Genomic DNA, 13,476 nt, shown 5'->3' with positions numbered 1-13,476 from the left:
GTTTTATTTCACAGAAAGATTGCTAAGCTTCCTGATATTCACGGTTTTGTGCAGGCTTTGGTCTGTATCAAGCCTGCCATTAAATCAATCTCTCCTCCTTGGAGTCTTAATTTGGTTTTGAAGGCTTTACAGGCTCCTCCTTTTGAGCCTATGCATTCTTTGGATATTAAATTACTTTCTTGGAAAGTGTTGTTCATTTTGGCTCTCCTCTGCTAGAAGAGTTTCCAAATTATCTTCTCTTTCTTGCGAGTCTCCTTTTCTGATTTTCCATCAGGATAAGGCAGTTTTGCAGACTTCATTTAAATTTTTACCTAAAGTTGTGAATTCTAACAACATTAATAGGGAAATTGTTGTTCCCTCTTTGTGTCCTAATCCTAAGCATTCTTTGGAGAGATTCTTACATTCTCTGGATGTTAAATATAGTTAAAAAAATTAGCACTTTATTGAATAAAGAGACAATAACCTAAATCTATTTCTGGGTATAAGGAATGGGAATGTTACATCCAATCCTTGTATTCAGTATTAACCCAACACTAAATAAAAACAAGAAAGAGGGGCCATGTGGCCAATGTGGGGGGTGAATATTAGAGTATATTGGGTTTAGGGTTAGCTTTGCTAAGTAAGCATTGGCATTCTTATATGCTCATAAAAAAGTGGGAATCATCAGATCATCCAATATATGGCTAAACCCTATTTAGGAATCTGCAGCAAATCTTATATATAGACAGAATATTATTTCATAATAATCGTAATAATAAAGGGCTGTAATTATGTCCTATTGTAACAAATTCTCTGGATGTTGTAAGAGCTTTGAAATATTATTTTGAAGCTACTAAATATTTCAGGAAGACTTCTAGTCTATTTGTTGTCTTTTCTGGTCCTAGGAAAGGTCAAAGCTTCTGCCATTTCCTTGGCATCCTGATTAAAGCTTTTGCTTCATCAGGCTTATTTGGAGTCGGGTCAGGCCCCGCCTCAGAGAATCACAGCTCATTCTACTAGATCAGTCTCCACTTCATGGGCTTTTACGAATGAAGCTTCAGTTGATCAGATTTGCAAAGCAGCAACTTGGTCTTCTTTGCATACATTTACTAAATTCTACCGTTTTGATGTATTTGCCTCTTCGGAAGCAGTTTTTGGTAGAAAAGTTCTTCATGCAGCTGTTTCAGTTTGATTCCTCTGCTTATGTTTTAAGTTTTTTCTTTTCAATTATGAGAAACTTATTTTTTTGGATGTGGGTTTAATTTTTTCAGTGGAAAATTGCTTTATTTTTATCCCTCCCTCTCTAGTGACTCTTCTGTGGAGTACCACATCTTGGGTATTACTATCCCATACGTCTCTAGCTCATTACATGAAAGAAAACATAATTTATGTAAGAACTTACCTGATAAATTAATTTCTTTCATATTGGCAAGGGTCCATGAGACCCACCCTTTTTATGGTGGTTATGTTTTTGTATAAAGCACAATTAGATTTCCAGTTCCTTTTTAGTCCTTTTTCTATCACCCCACTACTTAGCTATTCGTTAAACTGAATTGTGGGTGTGGTGAGGGGTGTATTTATAGGCATTTAAGGTTTGGGAAACTTTGCCCCTCCTGGTAGGATTGTATATCCTATATGTGACTAGCTCATGGACTCTTGCCAATATGAATGAAATTAATTTATCAGGTAAGTTCTTACATAAATTGTTTTTTAAATGTACAAGTCTAATAGCCTCTGTCTCCATATTGCACACACATACTCTTTACAGGAAAATGAGGGCACAGTTAACAGTTGTACAGATTCTTGCCGGGACACACATTATTATATTAAATTAGAATATACACTGACAAGGCTACTTTCAGCTTTTGTGAAATGATGCACCATTTGTAACACCACAAAAGCATCTTGGTCATTTAATTTAAAATTGTATCATGTGGGATACTAAATAATTGCCCATGCTGTATATACCAACGGAAACGTAGCTAAAAAAAATACTTTCAGCTATTGAATAATAATCTTTATTTGATATTAAAGTCAAATAATCACTGTACGGGAACTACTCATGATCCAGAAATAATTAAAATCTAAACATTTGAAGGGAGAGTAGAACACCTTGTAATAACAAGACATTTCTGTTGTCTTGATTAGACTTGGCTGATATATTCTATAGCATTTTTAAAACTAACGTCTTGTTTGCAGATGGTTTTTCAATACCAAAACTCCATCTACCCCTTATCTTATTTGTGTTTATCTGGGCTTGAGTCTGCAGACCACAAAGCTAGCCCTGGTCATTATGTTGATATAAAATGTATGTATTGCAATGGTTATCTATCCGGGAAAAATATGTAGCAGGCTTAGGCTTGATACGGTTTCAAGGTTTGAGAATAAAAAAAAACATGACTTCTAGAGTCATTTTATATCTCTGTAGGGAGTGATGCAACACATGTACAGGCTGTGCTTTTCAGCACTTGGTTGCCCCACTCTGTGTGGTCTATTTCTCTGTGGCTGGGCTTTTGCTCTCAAACTCTTCCACTTTACAATAATAGCACAGTTGACCAGCGCAGATCTAGTAGGTCAGAAATGTAATAAACAGGCTTGTGACTAAAGTGGTATCCTATGACAGTGGCAAGTAACTGAGCTCTTCAGTATAACTCATTGTACTACCATTGTCTGTCTATGGAGATTTTAGTGCTATGTGCTGGATTTTAGACATATTTGCAATGGGTGTGACTGTATTAGTAGTGGCGTGTATATTTAAAATTGTATCTAGCTAGAAAAACAGCTGCAATCTCTTGGAAATAGGCTATATACACACTATCTAAAATTCTAAAATTCATGCAACTAAAGGAAGGCTGGTTTGGGCCCATGGGCTGTAGGTTGGCCTTTAAATAATTGCTAACAGAATTTGAAAAAGGAGTAGTCAAAATTAAAGGGCCACTGTAAGTAAATATTTTCTATGCCTGTTACTAACTAACTACCCCAAGTACGCTTTTTATCAATAGCATTTCATTAACATATCTCTACTGTATATCAGAAATCTTGACTGCAAATTTAATTGTTTTCCAAACCCACTCCGTGGGTATCCTTTGCTCTGTACCAATCCGTTTACAATACCTAGGTTTCAAAATGGCGCTTTAAACACAAAGTTATTGGTTTAAGTATTTTGAACATGCAGTGCTGAAAATAGTGGGCAGGATAACGTGACATCATCGGCGAATAAAAGATATAACTTTTAGAACGTTATGAAACTTCGTTTTGGAGAAAATATAGGTCAGTAGGTTTTAATTAATGTTTATTAACTTTAATATGTTAGTTTTTTAGCTTAAAAATTATAACAGAAAGTAATCCTTTAAACTTAGATGATAGGATAGAGCATGACATTTTGAACTTTCCAATGTACTTATTAACAATTTTGCTTAGTTCTCTTGTTATCCTTTGTTATAGATTAATTCTAGATGAGCTCAGGTTTGTGCACATCTTTAGCCATCTGATTGCAGAGTTTGCAACAAAGTCTAGCAATGTTTAACATATTTCCATACACTGCTGCCATAGACGCTTAGGCTGCTAAAGACACATGAACACTCCTATCAGCCTACTTAGGTTTACCCTTCAGCAAAGGATATAAAGAGTACAACGCAAATTTGAGTTTGAGTACATTGTAAAGTTTTTTAAAACTGAATCATGAATATTTAGTTTTGACTTTACTGTTCCTTTAAGGAAAATATTTTGGTATGCTCATTTGAATAAGGGTATGAGAACAAATTTGTATATACTATTGCATCCTGTTTGAGGTTCTGACATTATCTACTTTTCCCCCCCTCTCTTCTCTAGATTTAGAACTCCAAACAGTAAGCTTATGGGAGACCATGCACCTCATACTCCAACGCCTTTTAAAAATGCTCTTGAAAAGTTTGGTAGCCTTAAACCACTGGTAAGAAAAAAGCTGGTTCATGGGTTTATGTATTTTTAAAAAAATATTAGATTTGTATTTCCTTGTGAACCCAGATAGATTTTAGACAAACTGTGCCATATGATACTTGGAGATATGGTATCTTTTTAGACACCCTTTTCTATGAACCCTGCAGAGCAGCTCTGCAAGGTTGCTGCTTGGTTTTCTTTCATATTGTCAAAACATTTTATTAGCTCAGTGTGCTTACATCTTTCACAGTCGGCTTTTCTTTCAGACTTTTTCTATGATGTATATGTAGAGGACAAATCTGCTTTTATATGTGAAGATATTCTCTTGTGTCATTGTGACTTTTTTAGGTTTTGTTTCAGTTGAAAGTATCTACTTCATGTTCCCTGCATACCTTTTTAGTAAATTGTATTAATTTGTCTTCAGGCAGCTTTTGGGAGCAAGATCATGCTGATGCTTTAGATTGCAGAGTTCGTAGCTGGCAGGGGCATTTCCTTGATATTAATGACCCTTTGGAAAATTTTCAGAAAATGCTTAAATGGATATTATTGCAACAAGGCAAAGCTATAATGTGATAGTATCCTTAAATATTTTGTCTTTTCTAACCTTTCCCTCCTATTTCCATAACACAGATTTCCTTCTTAAAGTGAAAGTAAATCCGGCTTGGGAGCCGGATTTACCGCATGGCTATTGGCTAAGAGGTGAAAATGTCACCTCTTAGCCAAAAATTGTTTTAGCCATGCGCTGTTGTAGGAGCTAAGAGCGGTGAACGGTTGAATCAAATAAAGGAGCTTTCTATATGAAGTATCTTATACTTCATGAATGAAAGTGCCCTTTATTTGTTTCAATAGTAAATCCTAGCATTTGTAAAACGCTAGGATTTACTTTCACTTTAATGAGGAGAGTCCACAGCATCATTCCTTACTGTTAGGAAATACTGAACTTGGCCACCAGGAGGAGGCAAAGACACCTCACCCAAAGGCTCAAATACTCCCCCAACTTCCCTCATATCCCAGTCATTCTTTGCCTTTCGTTACAGGAGGTTGGCAGAGAAGTGTCAGAAGATTAGGAGTAGTTCCTTATGAAGGGTAGAAAAAAGGAGAAAGAAAGTGACAGTATATAAGCACTCAAAAGATACTGTATCAAATATATGGTTAATATGGCAAGGAATATCACCTAGATCCGTGATTAATAAAACGTAACATTTAATGAGGATATATAAAATATGAGTGTAGTGTAAGTATGTTAAAACTTAGATTAATAATATGTACAAAGGGAGACCGCATCCACTAAATGTTAAACAATTACCTATGAATTGTATAACACCGCAAGGCACACAGCTCAGTGCAAACCAAAGAGCGCTCATATATAGCAAGAAAATTACCTAAAAAGGGGGATTGACCCCACCAACAATGTAACCAAATTATGCAATATAAAGCCAGGTAAGCAAGGTTCTGAGTGACTGCGGTAATAGTACGGGAGTAACCCAGCAAATCAATAATTCTGGATACTATATAAGTGGATGCTGCCCCCAGATACGCCTGATGCTCATTTTGCTGTTACCACTGCTTTGTCAAAGGCTAACCAGATCAAGGATTGCTCCCCTGCCTTTAAACACTGATCAGCCAATCACAGTTACGTGCGGTAACACACCCACACGTCTAAACCTATCCTGAGTGACTAGCGTTCATTGACCATGAACCTGTCACGTGTCTTAACGTCAACGATGACGTCGACATGTCCTGTATTGACAGATGCGATTGCTTACTTTTTGCAAAAACATTAGGCTGCTAATATAAAAAGAATCATTAGATCGTATACTGTGTGTTAATGTGTAGCATGCATAGCATGCAATCCGACCGTAACTGTTATCTACAGTGTCTGAGTACGCATTGCATATTTAACACAACACATTAGGCTACTAACATAAGGAGGATCTTTAGGTCATATACTGTACGTTAATGTGTAGCATGCAGTCAAACCTAAATTGTTATTTACAATGTCTATTGAGTGCCATCAAAAAGAGATGATAGACTCAATACTCAAAACTCACACTCTCAAATCCAATATTTGAATTGAGAAAATGACTTATCAGAGTAAGGGTACCACAATAATAAAAGAATTCATTTAATAAGATACAATGCACGGTATATTTGGAGGTTAACCTCAACTATGTACCTTTTAAGATCTAAGGGGTTAATACGTGTATTAACGTTTGTACATAAGAGAATTGGCTAATCCATGTGATAGGCTTGTTACCTATGAATATCAATCGATACAGTTAAATTTTAAAAAATTCTATTTTCTCTTGTTAAGTGTGTTCAGTCCACGGGTCATCCATTACTTATGGGATATATTCTCCTTCCCAACAGGAAGTTGCAAGAGGATCACCCAAGCAGAGCTGCTATATAGCTCCTCACATGTATCATATCCAGTCATTCTCTTGCAACCCTCAACAAAGAAGGTCGCGAGAGGAGTTGGAGTTTTTTACTTAATTATTCTTCAATTAAAGGTCGCATGGGTGGAAAGTGAACATGGAAAAGAGTTCTGTTTCCACTCACAAGGGTTCCCTTCCTAGGGACTCTTATAGATTCTGTAGAGATGAAGATTTACCTGACGGAGTCCAGGTTATCAAAAATTCTAAATGCTTGCCGTGTCCTTCATTCCATTCCAAGCCCATCAGTAGCTCAGTGCATGGAAGTAATCGGCTTAATGGTTGCGGCAATGGATATAGTGCCATTTGCGCGCCTGCATCTCAGACCGCTGCAATTATGCATGCTGAGTCAGTGGAATGGGGATTACTCAGATCTGTCCCCTTTACTGTATCTGCACCAGGAGACCAGGGATTCTCTTCTCTGGTGGTTGTCTCGGGTTCATCTGTCCAAAGGAATGACCTTTCGCAGACCAGATTGGACGATTGTAACAGATGCCAGCCTACTAGGTTGGGGCGCAGTCTGGAACTCCCTAAAGGCTCAGGGATCGTGGACTCAGGAGGAGAAACTCCTTTCAATAAACATTCTGGAATTAAGAGCAATATTCAATGCTCTTCTAGCTTGGCCTCAGTTAGCAACACTGAAGTTCATCAGGTTTCAGTCGGACAGCATCACGACTGTAGCTTACCTCAATCATCAAGGAGGAACCAGGAGTTCCCTAGCGATGTTAGAGGTCTCAAAGATAATCCGCTGGGCAGAGTCTCACTCTTGCCACCTGTCAGCGATCTACATCCCAGGCGTGGAGAACTGGGAGGCGGACTTTTTGAGTCGCCAGACCTTTCATCCGGGGGAGTGGGAGCTTCATCCGGAGATATTTGCTCAACTGATTCTTCGTTGGGGCAAACCGGAACTGGATCTCATGGCATCTCGCCAGAACGCCAAGCTTCCGTGCTACGGATCCAGGTCCAGGGACCCGGGAGCGGTGCTGATAGATGCACTAGCAGCCCCTTGGGTTTTCAACATGGCTTATGTGTTTCCACCATTTCCGTTATTGCCTCGACTGATTGCCAAGATCAAACAGGAGAGAGCATCTGTGATTCTGATAGCGCCTGCATGGCCACGCAGGACCTGGTATGCAGACCTAGTGGACATGTCGTCCTGTCCACCATGGTCTCTGCCTCTGAGGCAGGTCCTTCTAATTCAGGGTCCTTTCAACCATCCAAACCTAATTTCTCTGAGGCTGACTGCATGGAGATTGAACGCTTGATTCTATCGAAGCGTGGTTTCTCGGAGTCGGTTATTGATACATTAATACGGGCTCGGAAACCTGTGACCAGAAAAATTTACAATAAGATATGGCGTAAATATTTATATTGGTGTGAATCCAAGAGTTACTCATGGAGTAAGGTTAGGATTCCTAGGATATTGTCTTTTCTACAAGAGGGTTTAGAAAAGGGTTTATCCGCTAGTTCTCTAAAAGGACAGATTTCTGCTCTGTCTATTCTTTTACACAAGCGTCTGGCAGAGAATCCAGACGTCCAGGCTTTGGCTAGGATTAAGCCTGTGTTTAAAGCTGTTGCTCCTCCGTGGAGCTTAAACTTGGTTCTTAAAGTTCTTCAGGGTGTTCCGTTTGAACCCCTTCATTCCATTGATATTAAGCTTTTATCTTGGAAAGTTCTGTTTTTGATGGCTATTTCCTCGGCTCGAAGAGTCTGAGTTATCTGCCTTACATTGTGATTCTCCTTATCTGATCTTTCATTCAGACAAGGTAGTCCTGCGTACTAAACCTGGGTTTTTACCTAAGGTTGTTTCTAACAGGAATATCAATCAAGAGATTGTTGTTCCATCATTGTGTCCTAATCCTTCTTCAAAGAAGGAACGTCTTGCATAATCTAGACGTGGTCCGTGCCCTGAAGTTCTACTTACAGGCAACTAAAGATTTTCGGCAAACTTCTTCTCTGTTTGTCGTTTACTCTGGACAGAGGAGAGGTCAAAAGGCTTCGGCTACCTCTCTCTCTTTTTGGCTTCGTAGCATAATACGTTTAGCCTATGAGACTGCTGGACAGCAGCCTCCTGAAAGAATTACAGCTCATTCCACTAGAGCTGTGTCTTCCACCTGGGCCTTTAAGAATGAGGCCTCTGTTGAACAGATTTGCAAGGCTGCAACTTGGTCTTCACTTCATACTTTTTCCAAATTTTCCAAATTTGACACTTTTGCTTCTTCGGAGGCTGTTTTTGGGAGAAAGGTTCTTCAGGCAGTGGTTCCTTCTGTTTAATGTTCCTGCCTTGTCCCTCCCATCATCCGTGTACTTTAGCTTTGGTATTGGTATCCCATAAGTAATGGATTACCCGTGGACTGAACACACTTAACAAGAGAAAACATTTATGCTTACCTGATAAATTTATTTCTCTTGTAGTGTGTTCAGTCCACGGCCCGCCCTGTCTTTTTTGAGGCAGGTTCTAAATTTTAAATAACTCCAGTCACCACTGCACCCTGGATATGACATGTGAGGGGAGGAGCTATATAGCAGCTCTGCTTGGGTGATCCTCTTGCAACTTCCTGTTGGGAAGGAGAATATATCCCATAAGTAATGGATGACCCGTGGACTGAACACACTACAAGAGAAATAAATTTATCAGGTAAGCATAAATTGTTTCTTTGATCTGCATATGATGCGAAATTTATGAATGCATACTAATATGCTTAGTTATCAATCTAATACATAGTAATGTATACTTGACAGTAATTTTTCACTAACATTTTTGTAACTATTTAATTATACGTACTATATATGAATTGTGGTACCCTTACTCTAATAAGTCATTTTCTCAATTCAAATATTGGATTTGAGAGTGTGAGTTTTGAGATGAGTCTGTCATCTTTTTGATGGCACTCAATAGACATTGTAAATAACAATTTAGGTTTGACTGCATGCTATGCATGCTACACATTATCGTACAGTATATGTTAGTAGCCTAATGTGGTGTTAAATATGCAATGCGTACTCAATAGACACTGTAGATAAGTTACGATCGGATCGCATGCTACACTTTAACATACAGTATACGATCTAATGATTCTTCTTTTTTATCCTATTGTTTTTGTGATAAGCAAGCAAGCGCATCTGCCAATACAGTTGCGATAAACAAGCGCATTTAATAGATAACAATTACGGTCTGACTGCATGCTATGCATGCTACACATTAACACACAGTATACGATCTAATGATTCTTTTTATATTAGCAGCCTAATGTTTTTGCAAAAAGTAAGCAATCACATCTGTCAATACAGGACATGTCGACGTCGTCGTTGACGTTTAGACACGTGACAGGTTCATGGCCAATGAACGCTAGTCACTCAGGATAGGTTTAGATGTGTGGGTGTGTTACCGCACGTAACAGTGATTGGCTGATCAGTGTTTAAAGGCAGGGGAGAGATCCTTGATCTGGTTAGCCTTTGACAAAGCCGTGGTAACGGCGAAATGCGCATCAGGCGTATCTGGGGGCAGCATCCACTTATATAGTATCCAGAATTATTGATTTGCTTGGTTACTTCCGTACTATTACCGCAGTCACTCAGAACCTTGCTTACCTGGCTTTATATTGCATAACTTAGTTACATTGTTGGTGGGGTCAATCCCCCTTTTTAGGTAATTTTCTTGCTATTTATGAGCCCTCTTTGGTTTGCACTGAGCTCTGTGACTTGCAGTGTTATACAATTCATAGGTAATTGTTTAATAATATGTACAAAGGGAGAACGCATCCACTAAATGTTAATCTAAGTTTTAACATACTTACACTACACTCATTATATTTTATATATCCTCATTAAATGTTACGTTTTATTAATCATGGATCTAGGTGATATTCCTTGCCATATTAACCATATATTTGATGCAGTATCTTTTGAGTGCTTATATACTGTCACTTTCTTTCTCCTTTTTTCTTCATTAACATTGACAGTTAGCACCCTCCTTCATATCGTTATTGAGATTGATTACTTTGAAATTATATATGTATTTTTCCATACATACTATATGTACTATATGGGATATAGGACAATATTTTTCTCAACAATTTGATGACTTTAGAAGGGGTCCCTCTTATTTATTTATAATTTCCCATTACTACTATTTACTTTCCTTATGAAGGGTATCTGCCCTTCGAAATTGGACTGGAGTTTTAAGTAGTCTTGTCAGCCTCTCAGTGAGTGCATTGACGAATGTTAGTCTGGAGATTCAGGGAGAGTCCTTCTGTGAATCCATTCAGACTCTCATTAACAGCTAAGCAATCAGTGTTGACGAGTTTCACTGCCTGCTTCCATTACTCAAATCCATGTCAGGAGCAATGCTACAAGACTATCAAACTTGAGAGGCTGTGTTCTGTTCCACGACATAGATTCCTGGTAAGATTGTTTCAATTTTTATACACATATAACGCTAGAAGACAGGGTCACAGTGTGGCTCCTTTTATCTGTATGAAATCAAGGGTTAATATCTCCGGAGGGGAATTATTAAACAGGGTGGATTAATCTCATAATTTATTTTATTATGAAAAAGCTGTGACGTGAGATGAGGCTCAGGCAGATGTTGGAATGTACAGGTTTTACTTTCTTCGGTTCAAGCAATCCCCATCATCGTTTGAGATGAGCCACATCAATTGTTTAAAAAGAAACAAATCTTTCACAAACACGATTTGATTTGTTTGTGTTTAACTATATTGTTACACGGAGATCTATTGTGTCAAATAAACATTCTAAAATATTTTTATTTTTAAAAACATCTTTATTAACTTTCTGATATATCTTTAATTTTATGGGCTCATACAAAGGTCATTATATGGCAAATATTCTCATACTAATATTCTTATACTTATATACGCAAATGTGTATTTCTATGTTTCCAAACCATACCGCATTCAAGAACAAGAGAGATCGGATAGGTCAAGCTTCAAACCAATGAAAACAAAATGCGGGCTATTTAAAAACAGCAAACACAGGTAGTAGGCATCTTGATAAAGGCCCCTGGCGGCTGACACACGTAGAAATTTGCCTACTGAACTTGCTAACACAGTATTGCATTATCAGTTGTGGAAACGTAAGTAGATAGGACAGGTACATTGAGCAGTCACGATTACATATTGTACTGTCTCTATATGTGTAATCCCTGCCCCAGGACCTACTCACGCGAACCCACCTTGAATAACAAACTACAGTCTGTAAACGGGGCTGCTTCAAAGTCTCATATGCTAAGCCTCTTGGATTACAGATATTAGAGAAAAAGAAACATCCTTGAACCCTAACCCGGATTTAACTCCAACATAGCGAGGATCAATTGGGTATCACCGTGTCTTGGAGAACGCTGAACCCGTTTGACAAGGTTACACAATAAATAGAAGTCCACGGAGGCGACATTATCTTTGCTATCTTATATACATTCACTTTCTTCAATAAGGACAGCAGAGATTGTAAGATAGATTTCCCAAAGATCTATTGCACACAGATCTGCTGACTGCTCCATTGATACCGCTGCAGTAACATAAAGGACACAGGTTTCCTACATATTAGCTACGATACCTGCTATATTGAAAAACAGCTTTATTCTTTGTCCTTGCTTACATATTGTAACTTAGGTTAATCGGTTATTAGTTGTATCTAGTTGTTTCAGATTGAATATCATTATTCGCTAATTTTATGCAACTAATATTTTTATGTAATTAATAGTACTTTTTATCCTTAGTATTTTTCATTTCTAGATGCCGGCATATTTTGTTTAATGACATTTTTATTTGTCTTATAAATTTTATATATTCAATTTCATATAATATTCGATACAATATATCTCCATGTCATTAATTTTGGTTTATTTGTCGATATCCACACGCCCCTAATTTTAATTTCTGAACGGAATACTCGGCTACATATTAACATATATTTTTTATAACATTTTCATAGATCCACCAGTTGCTTAAAATCTCTTAGCCTTTTGAGCACTTTCCCAATACCTTTTTTTCACTTTCGTTTTTTGTAAGCTGTACAGCCTGAAAGGCTTGGCGCACTTTTTTCCTATAGCAGGGATAGTCCTGCATTGCGCACCACGTGACCGGGTGTGGTCAAACTGATTTCCTCTTTCTTGACCATGCGATTTACCGGAGAATCGGTTTCTTTGTTTGGCCTGGGTCATAGGAGGTGGTGAGTGCCCCAGCCATTGGGGGTATAAAGGTGCCGTTTTATTTTCAATAGTCTGCTTTATAAGTGCAAGCTATGGAGGATTCTGATGTGTTAGAGGGTTCTCCCTCTTTACAGAAGTCTAATACCAGTCTATATTGTGAGGAGGCCGTGGTGTACCCGCCTGCTCAATTATGTTCCGCATGCCTTGATAATGTAATCATGTAAGTTAATGTTTAGTACCATTGAGCCGCCCACCTCTGAGGAGTTTCCGTCCCGCGAGGTGCGTACCCTACTTTCTTCTCCCAATACAAATGCAGTTTCCCGTAGCACTCCTAATCCTCCATCTGGAGGGGCCCTTTTACCGCCAGACTTTGCTGAACAGTTACAAATGGCAGTGTCTGCAGCCTTTAGTGCTTTACCTCGCCCTGATAAGCGCAATCGAAAGGTCAAATATTGCTATCCTTCCGAGGGGTCATCTACTAGCTTATTGGATTTATCTGATACAAGATTATCCGATTCCGATGATGAAGGCGTCAGATACTTCAGAGGATGCTCTTTCTCGGAATCTGCTGCCTCTAAGCCTCCAGCTGCGGAGGAACCAGACTTTAGATTTAGGATTGAACATTTACGCTTTCTGCTAAAGGAAGTTTTTTGACTACTTTAGAGGTTCCAGAGCCTAAATTGCCTGAGGAACCTTTGATTCCTAAATTAGATAAGGTCTACGAGGGCAGGGTTGTACCACAGACTATCCCGGTTCCCGTAAAGATGACTAACATTATTAATGAATGGGAAAGAATTGGTTCTTCATTTCCCCTGCCTTTTAAAAATGATTCCTGGTTCCGGACTTTCAATTAGTGTTGTGGGGTTCCATCCCCAAGGTGGATGGCGCTATCTCCACGTTTGCTAAACGCACTACTTTCCTGCTTGAGGATAGTTAAACATTTAAAGAGCCCATGGATAAGAAGATAGAAACTCTGAG

General features: G+C 38.5%; 1 protein-coding gene across 1 annotated transcript in view; it reads left to right on the top strand.

Moving 5' to 3' along the window:
* Positions 1-13,476, top strand: part of MYBL2 (MYB proto-oncogene like 2) — a 214,011-nt gene that overhangs the window by 175,743 nt on the left and 24,792 nt on the right. Inside the window, exon 10 of the mRNA XM_053716325.1 lies at positions 3,811-3,910. Coding sequence (XP_053572300.1) covers positions 3,811-3,910 — 100 coding nt within the window. The remainder of the gene's footprint in view (positions 1-3,810; positions 3,911-13,476) is intronic.

This window comes from Bombina bombina, chromosome 1, assembly GCF_027579735.1.
Source record: "Bombina bombina isolate aBomBom1 chromosome 1, aBomBom1.pri, whole genome shotgun sequence".
NCBI classification, from domain to species: domain Eukaryota; kingdom Metazoa; phylum Chordata; class Amphibia; order Anura; family Bombinatoridae; genus Bombina; species Bombina bombina.
This window is presented reverse-complemented; position numbering and strand designations above follow the sequence as displayed.